The 18,407-nt window shown below is 56.9% G+C and overlaps 2 protein-coding genes across 4 annotated transcripts in view; both read left to right on the top strand.

The window, feature by feature from the left end:
• ZNF385C (zinc finger protein 385C) overlaps positions 1-18,407 on the top strand; it is a 58,816-nt gene that overhangs the window by 29,007 nt on the left and 11,402 nt on the right. For all 3 annotated transcript variants that reach the window (XM_088068000.1, XM_088067999.1, XM_088067998.1), the window contains one exon: positions 17,245-17,387. In XM_088068000.1, the coding sequence (XP_087924126.1) occupies positions 17,245-17,387 (143 nt within the window). The remainder of the gene's footprint in view (positions 1-17,244; positions 17,388-18,407) is intronic.
• Positions 382-13,153, top strand: C29H17orf113 (chromosome 29 C17orf113 homolog). The gene is made up of 3 exons (XM_014260142.2): positions 382-514; positions 9,465-10,089; positions 11,017-13,153. The coding sequence occupies exons 2-3, from the start codon at positions 9,571-9,573 to the stop codon at positions 12,547-12,549; spliced, it is 2,052 nt and encodes a 683-aa protein (XP_014115617.2). The 5' UTR covers positions 382-514; positions 9,465-9,570; the 3' UTR covers positions 12,550-13,153.

Genomic DNA, 18,407 nt, shown 5'->3' with positions numbered 1-18,407 from the left:
CCCACGGCCGCGGTCACCAGGCAGGGACAGGCGGTCACCAGGCAGGGACAGGCGGTCCCCGCTGCCGGGGAGCCCCTCCCGGGGGTTCGGGGTGCGTGGCTGCCGCGGAGCCTCCCCTCCCCGAGCAAACCCTGCGGTGGAGACCCACGGGGGCATTTCGGCTCGTGTCACCCCAAAGCAGGAACCTCAGAAGACTCTCCGAGAGCGCCCCGGAGGTGCAGCAGAGCCGCTGGAGGTTCCCTCTCCCCAAGTTTCGGGGCTCGGACAGCCCCGGCGCGGGGGCGGCTGTGCGGGGAGGGGGAGCTCCGGTCCCCCCGCCCATTTCCAAGCTGATACCCGGCACCTCCGGCAGCTTCTCCCCCCGCGCTCCTGCGGGGCCGAGGCGGGGCCGGGCGCGGGGCGAGGGGCGGTGGGAGCGGGGCTGCGCCCGCCCGGCCCTGCCCGCAGCTCTGCCCGGCGAGCGGGAGGCACCGGCAGCGCGGAGGCGACGCAGCCGCATCCAAAATGCTTCTAGGTGGGTGAAACGCAACTTTCCCGCAGCCTCGTCTCTCCCCGTCGCCCTCCATCTCTCTCCCCTCCATCGCTCCTTCATCCCCCGGTTCGCCGCTGGCGGAGTCGCTGCTCGGGGGTGCAGCGGGACCGGAGCAGCCGCGGAGCTCGGGGGTCGGGGGGGCCGGTGAGGTTGGTGGGGAGGGGGACCGGGGAATCGCCTCGCCGCTGTCCCGGGGCTGCCGCTCCCCGCACGGCCCCGGCTCGAGCACTCCCGTCTTCTGCCGGGGTCCTTCAGCTGGAGGAAAGGGCACTTTTCAGCGTCCGAGCTGTTCTTCTTTATGGACAGGAACACACCGAATTGCTTCTGATTTTGCCCGTAGCTCTGCACAGAGTGTGTGTGTGTGTGTGTGTGTGTGTGGCGGGGGGGTTCTCTTCTCCACTTTGCGATTTTGGCCACTAACTTAACTCTAAATAGTGAAACACTGAGGTGGGTTATTTACTGCTGGGAAAGAACCCCGGGGATAAGCGGTACTCAAGGAGTCCGGGCTCAGAGTGAGGGGCTGGGAATGGGCTCAGCATCAAACTCAAGTATTGGTTCCCCTATGGGGTTCCCATCCTGTTCCCATCAGGGTTTGGCACCCCAAATTATCCTCATGAGATTTTCTTGTTTCTAAGTAAATCATGTCGTTCCCATTCCTTCTTGCCGTTCTGCCTGAAACCCCCGTTAAAGAGCTGCTCGTGTTATTTGCATCAGCTGAGGCTGTACCCTACACCCACAAAATGGTCCCTCCCCGCCCAGCACATAGGCAGCCTGTTCCCTCGGCTCCCAGCCTGCTAATCCTAATTACTTACGGGATTCAAGCTGAGTTTGACTCACTGCATCTTATTGATTTTTCCCAGGGCTGCAGAAAGACGAGGGAAAAGGTTGTGTGCTGACGGGGCTGGATTTTGCCCTTGCTCTTTGTCTGGGTGTCAGCTCCAACTTGTGTTTTTGCTGCACCTGTGATGCAAATGTTCGATGTTTTCTGTGTGATATGAGGCTGGGGGAGAGCGGCTGGCAGTGTCCTTGCGAGGGTGACAGACGAGGGTGGCCAGTGGTGGAGCTCCGCGGCCAGGCTTGGCCGGAGCGGACTCGAGGAGCGGAGCAGCGGCAGCAAACAAAACGTGACGCTGTTCTTGGACCCGTTTCGTGTGGATTCAGGGCTGGTAATTTTAGTGGTTTTATCAGCGTTAACTTTGCGGCAGGTGCTGGGGAGGGAGCGTGGCTGCCGGCAGCGATGGGGCTGGCACGTCCCTGTGGGCAGCGGTGCCGCTCCTCTCGGTGCGTGTGCTCTGCACATCCGTGTAGGCGTCTGTGGGCTGCCATGCACTCGCTTTCCTCTGCTAACGTGTGCCTGCCGTGTGCTTGTGGGTGCCCCAGGGCAGCCAGGCCAGGAACACAGATGTTGGTAGCCTGGCACATCAGGCAGGTGCCCATTTTGGGGTGCTCGTCTCCCATGGATCAAGCTGGCCCCAGCTGTCTCCTATGGACCAATTTAATTTTTCTAATAGTTTGAAGCACAATCTTTTCTCTGAAATGTCTTTCCCTGTCTCTCTGGAATGTGTAACACTACTCGGGATGTTTATCAGGAATACTCGTCAGGCAAAGCAGGCTTAAGAGACAAACAAAAATCCAACCCCAGAGCTTGCTTTTCACTCTGTGGCCTCAGATATGGAGGAAACATTGAAGAGCCACTAAAGCTTCAATTCTGACCCTGCAGTGTCTTGGGCTCACTGATGATCTCCACGCCAGGACTGTGTTGCTCCAGGTGGAAGGACGTGGTGGTTGCACAGTGCTTTCATGGTGATTCCAGCCCTCTTGGGCACTGTGGGGGTGGCAGTGTGGGGAGTCTGGCCCCACTGAGATGCTGGGTTTGTCTTTGGGGCTCCTTTGGTGGATGGTGGAACTGATGGAGCTTTCCCCATGGCTGTTTTGGGTGGATTTCCCTGTAAATGCAGCAGGTGTTTTTATTACTGGGGCTTGCTCCAAGCAATGTCCTGGGGGACACATCTGACCCCCTGTTTCAACCCTGACCAACACTGGGGGGGGGTATAGGGTGCTCTGACCTCCTCCAACAGCCTCAGCCTCCCCTTCAAGAGTATTTTTAGACCAAGCTGTCATCTAATCTTGACCTCCAGGATGATGTGGGCTAGAAAATATCACTGTGTCTCCAGCATCAAGCCAACAATATAATTCACAAATCTCTTTAGTCCATTTTTAATTATGCCTCACCTTGCTGCAGTGATGAACTGCTAACAAGTATTTTGAGCAAATGTGAACTTTTTTTGAAGTTTCTCAGTGCCGATGCTCCTGGCAGGTGCTGGCGGCACTGAGGCTTTGATGCTTTGTTTCAGCACCCACCTGATGTCCCTGAGCCTGTAATGACTGCAGGGGCTGGGGATTCAGCAGATTGCTTTTTTTTGCCTTTCCTGAGCGGGATGTTGGAAGGAGTGGGCTGGCTGCTCCCACTCTCCTCCAGAGTGATTATATTAGCACGGCCTGGGTAGGAGTGGCGGAAATTACAATGAAATACTAGAGGTAGGAAATAAAAATCTAATTAAAAAAATAATGACAGATGTGTGTCATCCTCTAAACCCTAGGCATGACCACCCTGGCCATGGGGCAGCCGTGGCTGCAGGGGGGTTGTGTGCTTCAGCTTTTGGGGAGCTGTGCTCGAGGAATAATGCTGGGAGCAGGATGGGAGGTGAAGGGCTTTGGTCTAAAACTTGTGAGGGGAAATACATGGGTGGATTGGGGTTTGAAAGCCCTCTTGGTCCCCCAGAACTTGCCCTCCTGAAGTCAGAGCTGGTGGGCACCCTTGGGGTGATTCCCCTTTTCCCCCTACCCAAGCAAAGCTGGGACTGGATGAAGCCCACATGGTTTCACTGCTTAGGGGGGGGTTTGGGGACAGCTGTGACACTGTCACATGCAGTGGTTTATGCGTCACTGTGGTGGTCTGTGTGCTCTGGCACGTCTGGGATGGCACTGCTGAGAGGGGATGGCCACTGGCTGGAGCCTGGCTCTGCCACTGACCTACCAAGTGGTCCTGGCTGTGTCACTTATCCTCTCTGAACCTGTCTGTCTTTCCATGGCTCTTCTTGGCTCTCTGGGGGCTTGGTGCCAGCCCAGCCCCAGCTCTGTGAGGGAGGCACCTGCCTTCAGGTGCTTCAATAATAGAAATCATTAATTTTCACTGCTAATGCAAGAAACGCTGCACTATGAAAAATGTGCGTTGGCTTGGAGGCAATTCAAAAGGCTGGTGGAGACGGGAGCCCCTAATTTGTTCCAAATTGGTTATTTCACTGGAATGGTGAGAAAGCATCAATCTGAGGAGCTTTTCTCCCTTTTCATTTCTGTCAGCCATTCCTCGGCTGTAATGAATTGGACTTGGCTGCAATTTTTACAATTTAAACAGTGTCCAGAATAAAGGCTGAACTGATCTGGGGCTCCGGTGCACTCCTGAGCTCTCCAGCTCTCAGGAGGACCCTGGCCTCTCCCCCACCACCCAGGGAGGGGTGGGCAGGGCTGTGGACAGTGCAGCCCAGATCAGGGTTCAGTGCTTGCCACCTCCCTTCTGCTGCCTCCAGTCAGGATGAGCCCACATCCCTCCTGAGCCCCTCGGGACCTGTGACAGAGGTCTTGGCTGGGCTGTGCTGGCCTGGTAGCGCTGCTGGCCGTGACACAGGGGACACTGAGCTGACTGGGATCTCTGCTGGGGGAGGCATCCCTAAATGCTGTTTTTTCAGATCATTACCTGGCAGATGGGGAGCATTGGGAATTAAAATCCAGAGGGAGTTGGGTTCAATGCTTGTGGACAAGGGAGGAAAAGATGCTCTGTAGAGCAAGGCTGATATCCAGTTTTACTCCTCAGCAGCTGCTTTTGATATCAGTGCTGAGTGGTGAAGTTCCCTGTAGCTCCTGGGAAGCAAGATGCAGCCAAGCTGCCTCCCAAGGACCAGGTGCATGGACTGGAGGAAGCCCAGGGAGCGAGATCACCCTGTCCCTGCTTCTGCTCCTTGACAAAAGGGCTTTGCCCTTCTCAGCTGCTGCTCAGAGGAGCCTCAGCCTGGAGCTGGGGTCGCCAGCGGGGAGAGATGAGCATGCTCCCCCCGCCTCCCCAGCCCAGCTCAGTAATCCTGTTGTGGCCATGTCCAGAGTTTGCAGGAATGTCATCTGAGTTTATTTCAAGGCTTGCTCCCTGCCAGCTGCAGTCACGCAGCTGAAGGTTGTGACAAGGCTGTGCAGGGGAACGAGGCACGAGGCTGCATCCTGCAAGCAGGCGGTGGCTGTGGAGTTGTGGGATTGTCAGCAAGTGCGGGGCTTCTTCTCCAGTAGCCCCCCCATGGTTCCCTGTGTATGGCCCACTGCCCACACAAACCCCTCCACAAGGACCTGAGTGTGCTGGAGCCAGAGTCTTTGTGCCCACAGTGGTGCTGGAAGGGCACCCCCAGCAGAGGAGGAGCAGCACCCTGAGTTGTTCAGGAGAGCTGGGACACAGCTGGGAAATGCTGGGGTCCCCCAGTGTGTGTCCCATCCCTTTCTCCTCCCCATGTCCCTTCCAGCATCTGCACATCCTGCAGGCCATGTCCCTGTCAGCCCGGGGGCTGCAGGAATATTTTTAATTTGGCTGAGCTGACACGGTGCCGGGTGCTCTCTCCCACATGAGACAGCGGCTCCTTGAAGCCTTCCCTCTCCACCACACACGGCAGAGATTGAACTGAGCTGTCACCACCTTCGGGTGCGAGGGATGCAGCCGGGCAGCTCCCATGAGTCCTCCCTCCCCTGCGTGCTCCCAGTTCATTCTGGGGGCTGTCACAGCTGGGGGTTTGGGTGCAGAGGGTGAGCAGGGACCTGCAGGGTGCTGGCTCTTTCCTACCCCACGCCCTGTGATGGCCAGGGGTGAGAAGGCTGGTGGAGCCAGGCCCAGGAAGGTGGGTGGGCAGGAGAACTGGGGGCTGCTCGGGGATGGGGCTCCCTGGGGTCAGCAGCTTTGGGAACACTAGCACCTCCGCTTCCCCGAGGGAAGAGCGTGCGTCATTTCCCAGAGCCTGACTGGCTTAGAGCAGGGATGGAAAGAAAATCTCATAAATATCTTTGGACTCGGGGATTTAAAAAATTTTAGGGTAATATGGCTGGTTTTGGTGTCTTCTGTTCAGCTTCTTATAGATGCAGTAAGAAACCCTTGGGGAACCCATGCATGGATGTGGGGCTGGAAGGGGTGCCAGGGATCGGCCCGGAGCATCCCAGTGGGATCTGTGTGCCTGGGGTCTGCTCTGGCTGCCGGAGCTGTGGGATGCCGGTGGAAACTGGGACTCGGATGGAAACTGTGGCTCACGGCTGCCGCCGCCCTCGTGCCGCGGGGATGATGGATGTGCTGGTGTGCCGGGGCACCTGCCCACCCAACTCCTCAGGCACGGCAGCCGGGAAAAATAGCAACAATTGGCTCGAGCCAAGGCGGCTGCTGCTGCTGCATGGAGGGAAACAGGAGTATCTCCACTCCGGTTCCTTTAGGAAGGACGTCTGACATCCGGCAGCTCTGTGAGGGCAGGCTGCTCGGCAGGGTCAGGGACAATCCAGCATACGCTGCCTGAAATTCGAGTTAAAGTTTGAGGCTTCCAGCAGGAATGGGTTTGCAGAGGAGACAGGGTCAGTGGTTTCAGCCTTGCACGGAGGAGGCAGAGCAGGGATGTTCTGTGGATCCCAGCACAGGGGCTCCGTGGAGGGGTCCCCATGGGAAGTGGAGTTGGTTCCAGCCACTGCTGATTTGGGGTCGCTACCTCTGCTGACCTGCTCTGGATGCTGGGAACCAGGGAATGGGACCAGGGGATGCAGCAGGCTCCTGCCTAAAAACTCATTAAAAATACCCAATCCTTTTTTTCTCGTGGCATTAGCACAAGAATAAAATCGGGCGTGTTTTCACCCCAGGAGCCGGCTCTGGTTTCACCACCTCCTGTTCTCATTAACCCTGGGCTAAGGTGGCTCGGCAAGAATGTTCCCAGAGCAGGAAGAGCCTCTTGCCCCGGGATACGTGGAGGAGCCTAAAGAGAGGAATTAACCGGGGGCTGCCAGAACCTCCTGGTGCAGAGCCAGGTACAATGCAGCTCCTAATCCAGGCAAATTCCGGTGGGCCACATCCCTGCTCATGGCCCAACTCCACACCGGGGGAAGGGCGAGTCTGGGTGGGAGCATCCTTCAGCTCCCAGGCACAGGATTCGTGCTGGGAAACAAGAGCCAGGTTCCCATCAGGGGTCCCACGGGACACTGGTGCCCCTTGGGATTTCAGGTTCTCAGTCTGGGGAAAGCAAATGTGGCACAAAATCCTCTTTCTGGAAGTAGTCGAGAGGCTACTAAATTTCACCTGCATTTATTGCTAAGAGAAAGTTTTTTAATGATGTCGGGGACCCCTGTGCTCGTTAGGCAGCCCTGGGTCAAGGGGCTGGGTTTCAGCTACGGCCCAGGAGTGCAGGGAAGCAGGAACACCTTGTGGCCTTCCCTAAAGGGCTTGGACTTGGATCCTGCTGAAGCTCCGTACCCACGGCTGGGGGCTGCTCTGCCCACGGCTGCTCGCAGAACACTCCCGAAAGCCAGAGACACCGCTCCTGGCTGGCTGCAAACGCTCCTGCCGCTCACCGTGCTGCATGTGCCCAGCTCTCAGCCAAAACACCCCGGCCCCGGCCCCCTGCTGCCCATCGCTCCTCGGGGGTCCCGGCGGCCGAGCGGGCTCCGTGTGCTCCCCCTGCCCAGGGGCCGGAGCCCACGGCTCGGCCACCACATCCAGTGTCCTCTCGGCCCGGCCACGGCCTCGCGGCCTTCCCCATCGCGGCCACCGCTAGTGGCCACTGCCGCCGTGGGCTGGCGGCAGCCGTGAGGCGGCCGTGAGGCAGCAAGATGGCTGCTCCCGTGCTCCGGTGAGCGCGGGCGGCCGCTGCAGGCTTTGTTCCCACAGCCGGCCCCGCGGGGGCTGCGGGGTGCTGCCGCCTCACAAACACCCCGCTGCTTTTTTTTTTGTTTTTGGTTTTTTTTTTTTTTGGTTTATTTTCGGCTTTGCGTTGCTTGGCTGGGTTTGTTTTTATTTTATTTTTAATTAGATGATTTTTTTTTTTTTTCTTTCCTATTTAAAATCTGGGAAGTTTGCGAGCCCCCCACCCCCCTACCCCAAAGCTTATGGCAGCCTTTCCATGGTACGTATGTAGGGGCGGTGAGCGGGGTGGGCACGCAGGGCTGGGCACTGGGCTGGGCGCTGGGGCTGCTCCGCTCACCCTCTCGGGCACGGCGAGCCGGCAGCCGGGGCTGATGCACCAGGGACGAGGCTCAGGGCAGCGCCTTGTCCTCTCACGAGTAAATCCTCATCCTGCCCAAACTTCCCGGCGGGGGGAGCAGCAGGCTGGTGCGGGCACCGGAGCGTGACCCCCATCCCGAGCCGCTGCCGAGTCCCCCGCGATGCGCAGCGCTGCTCTTGCCCGTGGGCAGCAGCAGCGAGGGGCGCTGGGCTGGTGCCGGAGCAGCACGGATGGAAGGGGTGCCGAGGGAAGGGAAGGGGTGCCGAGGGAAGGGAAGAGGTGCCGAGGGAAGGGAAGGGGTGCCGAGGGAAGGGAAGGGGTGCCGAGGGAAGGGAAAGGGTGCCGAGGGAAGGGGTGCCGAGGGAAGGGGTGCCATGGCGCTCTGCTCCATCCCAATCCCCGCCACGGCCTCGTGCATCCCACGCACTAATTGCTGCTCTTTTTTTTGTTTTTCTTTCCAAAGCAGCGGCTTCTGCTGGAGCAAGTGCTGGAGGGAGGGGGCTGTGGGGATGGCTTGGGAGCGAATGGGGTCAGTGACAGGGAAAGAGCACAGGAATCCTCCCGCTGGGGCCATTGCAGGCAGGAGCTCGGTGCCCGCCCGGCGCAGGGATGGATGATGGGGTCACTGTGCCAGGAGCTACGGTGCCGGTCACTCCAGGGCCACCCACCAGCATTGCCCATGGCACCCCGTGGGGACTGGTTTGGGGGCTTGTTCTTCAGAAAAACCCCAAGTTTCTCATTGGTGTCTCAGCAAGTCGTGCGGACTGATGGTATTCCCCAGTTTCCCTGCTGCGGAGTGTCCATGTTCTTTCTTTTTTCCCCTGCATTTTTTTTTCCCCTTTTCCCCATGCAGCGCTGGGTTCTTCCTCCTCCTCTTACCAACACCTTTATCAAGGCTCAGTTTGGATTTTCAGCCCAGTTCATGGAGAAATGTGAGGATCAGACTGGGCGGGCCTGAAGTGTAGGGAGAAGGTCAAGTGAATGCTGAAACCCTTCAGGTCCAGGTTTGGTTACAGGGTTAAGTGCTTTGCAGCCTCTAGCTCAGTAGAAATTTGGGAGCCTGGCCTGGAGCTGATGCGTTGTGTCACCCCCTGCGAGGGGGCTGCCATTGAATGTGCAGAGCATGGCTCTGCTGCCATGGGACCTGCCACGGCTTCGGCAATTCCCTGGAGGAGAGACAAGCCAGGCAGGACAGAGCACACCTGTGCACACAAGCACGTGTGTCTGAGCTAGCTCCCAGTCACCCTTGTTCAGCTCCAGGGCCCTGGCACTCCCTGCCAGCAGCGGGTGCTGCTCCTCTGGGGCTGAACGCTCTTTTTTAGGTGTTTCAGCCAGTGCTGAGCCTTCCTCACCTTCCCAGTGCCAGCACAGTGGGGAAGGCAGCTCCAGGGGAAGCGTGTGGGTGTTCCTGTGGCAATGGGACTGTGTTTGTGCCCCAGTCCCACCAGTGACACCAAGAGCTGCTGGTGATGCTGATGAGGTTCTTGATGGGATCCCCCTGTGTGGTGCTGGGGCTGCACAGCCTGACCTGCCCTCAGCACTGCCGTCACTGCTGCTGTCACTGTGCCACTGTCGCTGTGCCACCACAGCTGAGCCCTGGCTGAGGTTTGCAGGGCCCTAATCCCTTTCCCTTGTGTCTCTTTCATCTCCAGTCGGACCAGGAGAGTGGTAATAGACCTTCTTACTAAATTAAATGTGCAGGCTGCTCCTCGAGGCACAGTGCGGTTCAACCGTAGTTGATTTCCCAGCCACAGCAATATGGTGCCTCCAGGGAAAAAGCCAGCTGGGGAAACTTCCAATTCCAATAAAAAGTGTAAACGCTATTTCAATGAGCACTGGAAGGAAGAATTTACCTGGCTGGAGTTTGACTATGAAAGGAAGCTCATGTTTTGTGTAGAGTGTCGGCAGGCACTGGTGAAGAACAAGCACGGTAAAGCGGAAAACGCTTTTACCGTGGGCACGGACAACTTCCAGCGCCACGCGCTGCTGCGGCACGTCACCTCCGGCGCGCACCGCCAGGCGCTGGCCGTGAACCGCGAGCAGCTGGCCTTCGAGACCCGTGTCCACGGCCACCCCGAGCTGCGCTCGCTCATCAAGGTGGAGGTGAACCCCGCCAAGGTGGCCGTCCTCACCACCGTCTACTGGATGGCCAAGGAGGAGATCCCGGATGAGAAGTGCTCCTCCCTGCTCAACTTCCAGAAGTTCAACCTGTGCCAGGCGCTGCTGGCCTCGGAGCACAGCGAGTATTACCACCCCGGCAGCGTCAGGGAGATGCAGGTGTGTACGCGGGGCTGGGGGTCTGTACCTGGCGGAGCGGGGACGGAGCCCGGTCCCCGAGCTGGCCAGGCTGCTTTGCAGAATGAAAGCTCGGGAGTTCAATTAACACACAAGCACTGTGGGTTTTGCCTCTTTTGCCCTCAACTGAGTGATCAGAAAGATCAAGTAGCCGGAGAGTTTAGAAAGGATTTTCTGAATTTTACAAACGCTTCATGCCTGCTAGAATCAAATTAAATTTTTAGTGAGTCTTGGCCATTTGCCAGGCTTTTCAGCTCTCTGCAGAGCCTTATTTTACTGCAGATAGACTAAACCCACTAATTAGGTTTCCCAGCCTGTGGTGATCCTTGCAGCACTCACACAGAGGAAGTTTTCCCTCCAAGCTGGGGACTTGGCTTGAAATGGGGGGAGTGTGAGTAAATGAGTAAATATGAAAAAAATGTTGCAGTTTTGCTGCTTCTCCTGCCCCTGCTGGGCCAGTGAAGTGGAACTGCTGGAGTTGAGTGGGGCAGGTTGGTTCCTGGTGTCCTGCCTCACTGCCAGTGTAGGAGGGGGCTTGGGAATGGGGTGTTGGGGGGCTGAGGGGTCAGTGCTACTGCTGGTGCTGTGTCCTGCTGCATCTGTAGGGCTCTGACCCCGAGCTCAGGACAGGAACCCCCAAGCTCTCTGCAGCTTCTCATGGTGCTTGAGCTGGCAAACAGGAGCAGGATGAGAAAGCTTATTAGGGAGAAGGAAAGTGATTTCCAGCCTCCGTGTGTGCAACAAGTGTAAGGGCTTTTCCCTGGCTCGGGGCTCCTGCACTGCGGGAGCCTGTGGGTGGGAGCCCACCCGCTCGCTCTGTGCCAAGTGCTGCGCATCTCCCACTGCCTCTGAATCTCATTTGTGTTTCTCTCTCCCTCCCTGCACCCCCACCCCCTTCAACTGGCCCAGGCAGCCATTGCCAAAGTCCTCCACAACGAGGACAGGCACAGGATCAAAGCCTCGCCGTTCATTGGGCTGGTGGTGGATGAGACGGTGGACGTCCTGGAGCACCGCAGCCTCGCCGTGTTCACCACCACTGTCTCCCCCTGCAACGGGCAGACCTTCACCACCTTCCTGGGCAGCTTCGAGCTGCCCACCGGGGGGGCCTCCACTGTGGCAGGCAAGGTGGGTGAGGTGATGCGCTCCTTCGGCATCCCCACCATGAAGCTCACCTGGCTCAGCGCTGACAGTGCCTCACTGGTGGCCGAGCGGCTGAGCGGGGTGGGAACGGCGCTGACCTCGCTCTGCCCGCTCCTCACTGAGGTGCACTGCCTGTCCCACGGCACCTCCCTGCTGCTGGCCGAGAGCATCAGCGCCATCGAGTACCTCCAGAAGTATGAGACCACCGTGGATGCTGTGTATAGGCTCTACTCCAGGTTCCAGGGGGAAGGCAATAGCCTGCAGGAGCTGCGGAGAGTCCTGGACCTCTGTGAGATAGACCTCGGGAGCCCCAAAGCCATCCACTGGACTTCTATCTTTCCAGCTGTAGAGGCCATTGACTCCTCGTGGCCCACACTGGTGCTGCTGCTGGAGAGCGAGGCGGAGCGCTCGCCCGTGGCCCGTGGCCTCTGCGAAGAGCTCAAGAAGTTCCAGTTTGTGGCCTTCACCAAGATCCTTCTGGATGTCCTCCCCATCTTCCAGAAGCTCAGTCGCTTCTTCCAGATCGAGGACTTTGACCTCTCCATCTTGAAGCCCATAGTCTCAGCCACTGCCACCACGCTGCAGGCCCAGCAGAGCGCCAGCGGCCAGAACCTCCGCGAGTTCCTCAGCGAGATGAACAAGCACCCGCAGGACGGCCAGGAGGGCGAGAGCCGCCTATACTACAAGGGTGTTGAGCTGGCCAACTGCTCCCAAGTGCACCTGAAACACTTTGAGCACCTGAAGGAGAGCTACCTGGAGAGGGTGAGGGGCAACCTGCTGGACAGGTTCCCCAGCAGTGTCCTGGAGGCCATCAGTTCCTTCTCTGCCATCTTCAACCCCAAGTGCTACCCCCAGTCTCTGGAGGACATTGGCAGCTATGGGGTCAGCGAGCTGAATTTCCTGCTGCAGGTGTACTCACGGGTGGTGGTGAGCGAGAGGGCCCTGAGCGACTTTCCCCTCTTCAAGCGCATCGTCTTCAGCCTCAGCCAGCTCTCCTTCAAGGACCTCTGTGTCAAGCTGGTCTACAGCAGCTCTGAGATGCATGAACTCTTCCCAGACTTCGCTGTCCTGGCAGCTATTGCCCTGGCCTTGCCGCTGGGCTCGGTCCTTGCCGAGAAGATCAGCCGTGGCCGGGAGCTGCTGAAGCGTGGCCGGTCGCGCCATGCCAAGGACGAGGGGCTCTCTGACCTCATGAAGATCGCCATCGACGGGCCAGCCATCAGCGAATTTAACTTTGCATTGGCCATTGAGTACTATGAGAGCATGAGGGAATCTGGCTTCCTCATGGCACAGGTGAAGTGAGCATGGCTGGTGAGGGCCAAGCCCTTGGGCAGGAGCCAGGGCCTGCAGGCAGCCCCCAGCGCCAGCTCAGCGCCGCCTTTCGCCATCACTGGTCACTGCTGGGGCCGGTCAGCCGCAGTGGATGGTCACCTGCTCTGTGCTGGGAGAACAGGATAATTGCAAAGCCATGCTGGTCCCATGACCACCCCTCCCTCATGCCCCAAACCTCTGTTTGAATCGCCCAGAATTCAGAATCCTGGGGCCACCTGAGATCCCAAGCTGCGATGAGTTTGTTCCAAGGGTTTGTCATTATTTTGTTTTAGGGAGATGAAGGCAAAGCTCTTGAGCCCAAATGTCACGTTGCCTTTGCACAAAGATACCCAGCAGCTTTTGCTTAATGCTCTGCAAAAATGTGGGATTTCTGTTATTCTGGAGCCTGGAGAGTGAATGCAGAAAAGGCAGCGCATCCTCCGAGCTCTGCGCCGACCCCAACATGCCTGGCGGTGTCGTGTTGGTGTTCCTTGCGCACAGCACAGGGTATTTTTAGCAGTGGCATCAAGTCATGATCATTTCAAGAGCAAGAGATTTAGAGAATGATATTGTAATGGCTGAGGAAATAGTAACTATAAATGCACCATTGTGTACATATGTGTATGTGTGTGTATATATATAAATATATAAATATATATATTAAAAAGGTCTATCTTAATTTTCCTAAACTTTAAAGATATCTAAAAGGATTTTTTTTTTATTTCTTTTTTTTTTTTTTGCAAGGACAGAATAAATTATGAGCAGGGGTCTGAAAACAATCAATAGCTAATTCTTGTTCTTTGCAAAACGTTCTCACATCCCAAAATTCCCTTTGCACCCTGAGCTCTTGGCAACCTGCAGTCCAGGAGGAAGTCCTTCAACACCTGCTTTCAGGACCAACTGGAGGTGTTCAGCTCATATTTCTGCTCTGAAGTGTTTCTCTGTCCTGAGGTGAGGGGAGCTGTTGGTGCCCACAGCAGCCAGGAGCTCGGGCCCCTCTGCCCACGGGGCTGGCGATGCCAGCACAGAGGCTGAGCACGGCTGGGGTGCTGCTGGTGTGTTCCAGCGTGATGGGGCTTTGCTGGTTTTGACTTGGAGGGCTGTTTCCTTCAGTTCAGATGGATTCTCATCAGCAATAAACCCAGTGCAGCAGCATGAAGCATTACCTCAGTTGGATCCTGAGCGCCGGGTCCTTGCTGGGGTTGCCAAAAGCTGGAAGTGGGAGGATGTAACAGATCTGCTGCCCCTCAGTCCAGGTCTGGTTGCTCTGGGAGTCCAGTGCAGTGCAATCTGTTTGTTCCTAGTCCAGATCCCAGAGGTGTTGGGGCTGCACTGGTGCTGCCATCATGATCCAGTGCTGTGACTGGGTATTGCTCCTGTTCTCTGCCCAACAGCTTTTGGCACTGGGGAGCCTCCTGGAAACATGCTTGGCCAGAAACAAAAGCTTTAAAGCCCTGGCTAGGGATTTAGAGACACCATCAAAATTTGCTGAGAACATCTCCCAAGCAGGAGGGAGCCTCCGTGTGAATAAACAGCTCCGTCTCCATCTGGCCTGGGCAGACTCCGCACCAGATGCTCTCCGAGGCAGCGGCGTCTGCGGAGATGGGTCCTTGGCACACTCCTGTTGGTATGAGAACCTTCAGAGGCAGCTCTGGGAGCTCCACACAGGCGGGTGTCAGAGCACAACAGTTGCTCTGCTCTGCCTCACAGGGACCAGGAGAAAAGCCTTCTGCAGGGTGTATTCTGTGGCTGTGTAGAGTGAAGGGGTGGGGGACAGGCTGGGGAGGACAGCCAGATACAATTTGGGTGAGTTTGGTTAGAGGTAGGGCTGAAAATTCCTTTAAAGGGATCCCTACAAAAGTCACTTGTCTGTGGGACAGGAACTGAGCTGAGCTCCAGAGGGCTGGGAAGGGGCTGAGCTCCAGGCAGAGAACGTGCAGGTTCCGATGGCTCTGGCTGAGCCCCAAGCAGGGGATGTGCGGCACCACCTCGGGGACATCGTGGCTGTGACATCTCTTGGTCAGGGCTAGACCGTACCTATGCAGCTGGGGAGGGCAGAGACAACCCCCCCAAACTGCAGCAGGTGCTCATGCCAGGAACACGTGGTTCCTGTCTCCTTCCAGCCCCTTGGCACGCTCTGCAGAGCCTGGAGCACGTCCTGTCCCAGGGGGACCCGCAGTGCCAGAGCAGCAGCATTTGCTGTGGAGGTGGGGGCTCCTCTGCCAAAACGAGGGGAGACAGAGCAGGGGCCGTGACAAAAAGCTGCACCACTGGGGGGGCTGTTCACCAGCACAGCCCCACCTGCTGCTGGGTCACCTTGCATAAGGTCGTGTCATTCTATACAGACCTGGGACCCTGCCACTCTCCCAAAATCAAATCCCCTTAATTGAGTGTCTAATTAATACCTAAAAATAATGCCTTCAGCTGCTGCTGGAATCTGCCCTGCAGCAAAGGTAAGGCAGGACTCACAATGGCATGGTCCTGTAACCTTGGGAAGGTGCCCCAAGAGCATCCTGTGGGTGCCCAGCACGGTGTTGTGACATGCTGGGGAGCTTCACTGGGGTGGCCTCAGCCCTCTTCCTGTTCCTGGGAGTCTTGTCTGCTTCAGGGACAAAGCCAAGAGAGAAAAGACCTGCCCATCTGCAGGGTCTCACAGGGGTTTCTGAGCTCTCTCAAGCTGCCTGGTTTACCCCAGTCCAGAAATGTGTTTAATCCACAGATTTGAGCTCAAGGGTGTGCCAAAGAGGTTGACATATCTTCTCTGTACCATTGGTGGGCGGCAGCTGCTGCAGGTGGTGGTTGATCCTGGTCCATCAGCACTCGTCCTGTGCCTGCCCAGTGCAGGAGCTTCTCCCCAGGGACTGAACCCTTCAGCCCAAGCATTCGCTGAGCTGCAGCATCCCTTGTTGTAGTCACTGGTTTTGGGGATGAGGTGATCGCCCACTTCTTGTTCCTCCCATATATATATATATATATATATTTGATATATATGTATATTTTATGTTTTTAAGGCCAGTGCAGTCCATGCAAATCTCACTGACTGTGATGAGTGTCACCCCTCGTGATCCAGCCCCAAATGCCTTTGCTGCTCTCGCGTGGGGTCCCGGCTGCGTGTGCTGGGGGATCCCAGGGCAGCTCCTCTGGCGCCAGCCCGGCCATCTCAGATGATTTGATGTAGAAACACTGTTTCACGCCTCAGAAGGTTAATTATGCACCCCTCACCCAGTCCTGCTCGCTGCTGCTGTAATGTTATTTATTTATTTTTAAGCGGTTTCACAGATTTCCCTTCTGGGCGACTCTGGAATTAACTCGATCAGTGCACGCCTGATGAAGCAAACTGTAATTCCTCCCTGGAGTCAGGCCTGGCTTGGGGATGGCTCCGGTGCTGTGGCAGAGCCGCCGCGTGCGCTCGCCCAGAAAGAGGTCGTTGGTGCCCGTGGGGCTGGTGACGAGCGCTCGCTGCTCAAATCCAGGGAATCTCTCAAACTTTGAATTTCAGATGCATGGCTCAGATCCTGCACCAGCCAGGATCAGCATGGGGCGGGTGTGGAGAAGAGTGAGGAGCAGCACCAGCCTGGGGTCCTCATTCTGCATAGCTGGCGTCAGGGTGTGGGGGCTGGAGGGGGGCTCAGGCTCGCTGCTGTCACAAGAGGTGCTGGTGGAGAGTGTTCCTGCTGTGGGAGTGGGTACTGACCACTGTCAGCCTCCCACAAGGGTATTCTCAGGTCCAGGGGGGTGGTGGGATGGGGTTGTGCTGTGCTGGGTCAAGGGATCTGTGATGCCTTTGAGCTGAAAAAGAACCCAAACCTCAAAAAAATCCACAGGAATGAGGAACGTTGACCTCGTCCTTGCTGCAGAAAAAGGGATGGGGCTGTGGGTGGGTTGGAGTGGGTGTGAAGCTGTGTGGGACCTGAGTGGGCTCTTCTGGCTCACAGCGCTCTGAAACAGTTTATTTATTGTGTTTGATTAGTTAATATTTTTTATTTTAGCTTTTCCCCCTCCTTGCTCCCAGGGCTGGGCAGGAACTCCCTCTGTGCTTGGAGGATGCTTTCCTGTGCTCATCATCTGTGATGAGTCCGAGTTGGGATGGGGAGCAGGCTGGAGAAAGATCCCTCTGCTTGGCCTTCCCTCCCTCCATCCCTCTGTCCCACGAGTGTTTTCTGTTGAAACAGAACGTTATTAATAACTCTAGGCTATTTTTAAATCTCACGCTGGAGCGCGTGGTTGATTTGCGGGGGAACGGGGAGCGGCGGCTGTAGCGCAGGAGTGGCGGCAGCTCAGCCTCTGCTCCCAGTTCTTTTCCTGCTGCTGGCAGCCAAAACCACACCAGCCCTGGTGAGGAGCCCTGGTGGTGCCGGAGTGAGGGAGCCCAGGGCTGTGTGGCTCCGTGGGAGAGCCCAGGGAAGGGGCTGAGTCCCTGGGGGAAGTGTGGACACCTTCTGAGGTTTCAGACTCCTGCGCGTGTCCACGCTCTGATGCGGGGGCAGCTGCATCCGGCTTCGAACTGGGGTGCTGGTTTTGAGCCTTGAAGGCAAAGGGGTGCCCAGGGCCACTCTGGGCTGGGACCTTTCTCTGGGGGGTTCTGTAGTCCATGGCAGATGTCCTTACATGTTTTGTGTGCTCTGTCCTGCTGCTGCGAGCGGGGGTCACCAGTGCTAACGCTGCTCTTTCCCTCTGCCTGCCCAGGTCCCTCCGGACACAGCAGCCCCCTCTTAGCGTCCTTGCCCATCCCTGGCCGGCCTCTCCATCCCCCCTTGGACATCAAGCACTTTCTGACCTTCAGGCTCAACGGGGCATCACCGCTCAACCTCTTCCCCAACTTCAACACGGTGAGTCCCCAGGGAGGATGGGCGTCAGCTGCTGGACCCCTCCTCCCCTACAGCAGTCCCTCTCTACATGGCACCACTCCTTGAACCCTACCAGGTAGTTTCAGCTTTAATTCCTGGGGTCTTTCTCTGCTGGATACCAGTTCAACATGCCTACTTTTCCCTTAGCTCAGAGAGGTTCCTGCCCAGCCAGCGCCTGTCAGTACCAGAATTAAAAACATGGTTCATTTTAACCAAGATCAATTGGATTTTGCCCCTGGAATCAATAGTAATAAAGTAAATCTGGAGAGCAGTTCATTAGTTGAAAATTAAATAAGGAAAAGAAAAGAGAGAGAATGTACTACAGATCTGAGGAATGTGGCTGGTGCTGTGGATGTTGGGATTCAGAGTGCTGGGGGGCTGCTCCCACCCTGCTTGGGCTCCAGGTCCCCAGCCTTGGACCCCCAGCCCAGGTGCCTGGGGTGGGCAATGACACAAATCTTTAGAGATGTTCCATTAGACAGTTAAACTGCCATGGATGTGGCCAAGGACACACACCACCATGTCTGCTGTGAAATATTGTTTTCCCCATGCTGCACTGCTCCCCCAGGCTGGTCCCAGCCCCGTGGGGGTCTCTGTAACCCCTGGGTGCTGCCTGGAATTGTTGTGGAGCAGGTTGTGCCCTGGGAAGGGCAGTGGGTCCGGGGGCTGCACTGCATGCCGGTGCTCTGGGGCTCAGTCAATGCCCATTGTTTTCTCTCCTGAACCTGGAAATTTTCCTGGCAGCTTTCCTGAGCCCCCTCCCTGCTCACTGGCCTTTTGTGAGTGGCTTTGAGCTGAAACGTGCTCAGAAGGTGCAAATTATAGTTGAGATCCTCAAAGACAGTTCAGAAATTACGCGCAGGATTCCTGTTGCTGTTCAATGGGATTCAGACGTCTGAGTCCTTTAAGCTCTTTTGAAGCCCCTGCCCAGCCTCTCCCCAGGCTAATGAGCTGGAACACAGGACAGGAGGGGTTTTGATGCCATTATAGTTCCTGCTTTTT

The sequence above is a fragment of the Pseudopodoces humilis genome, chromosome 29, assembly GCF_049639895.1.
Source record: "Pseudopodoces humilis isolate 2021_Gansu_Grassland_sample_001 chromosome 29, ASM4963989v1, whole genome shotgun sequence".
NCBI classification, from domain to species: Eukaryota; Metazoa; Chordata; class Aves; order Passeriformes; family Paridae; genus Pseudopodoces; species Pseudopodoces humilis.
The sequence above is the reverse complement of the archived record's forward strand: the minus strand, read 5'-3'. Positions and strand labels throughout refer to the sequence as shown.

Coding starts and splice junctions, on each gene's coding strand:
- C29H17orf113 (XM_014260142.2), top strand. CDS start 9,571: ATGGTGCCTCCAGGGAAAAAGCCAGCTGGGGAAACTTCCAATTCCAAT. Junction 10,090..11,016: donor GCAGCGTCAGGGAGATGCAG/GTGTGTACGCGG, acceptor CAACTGGCCCAG/GCAGCCATTGCCAAAGTCCT.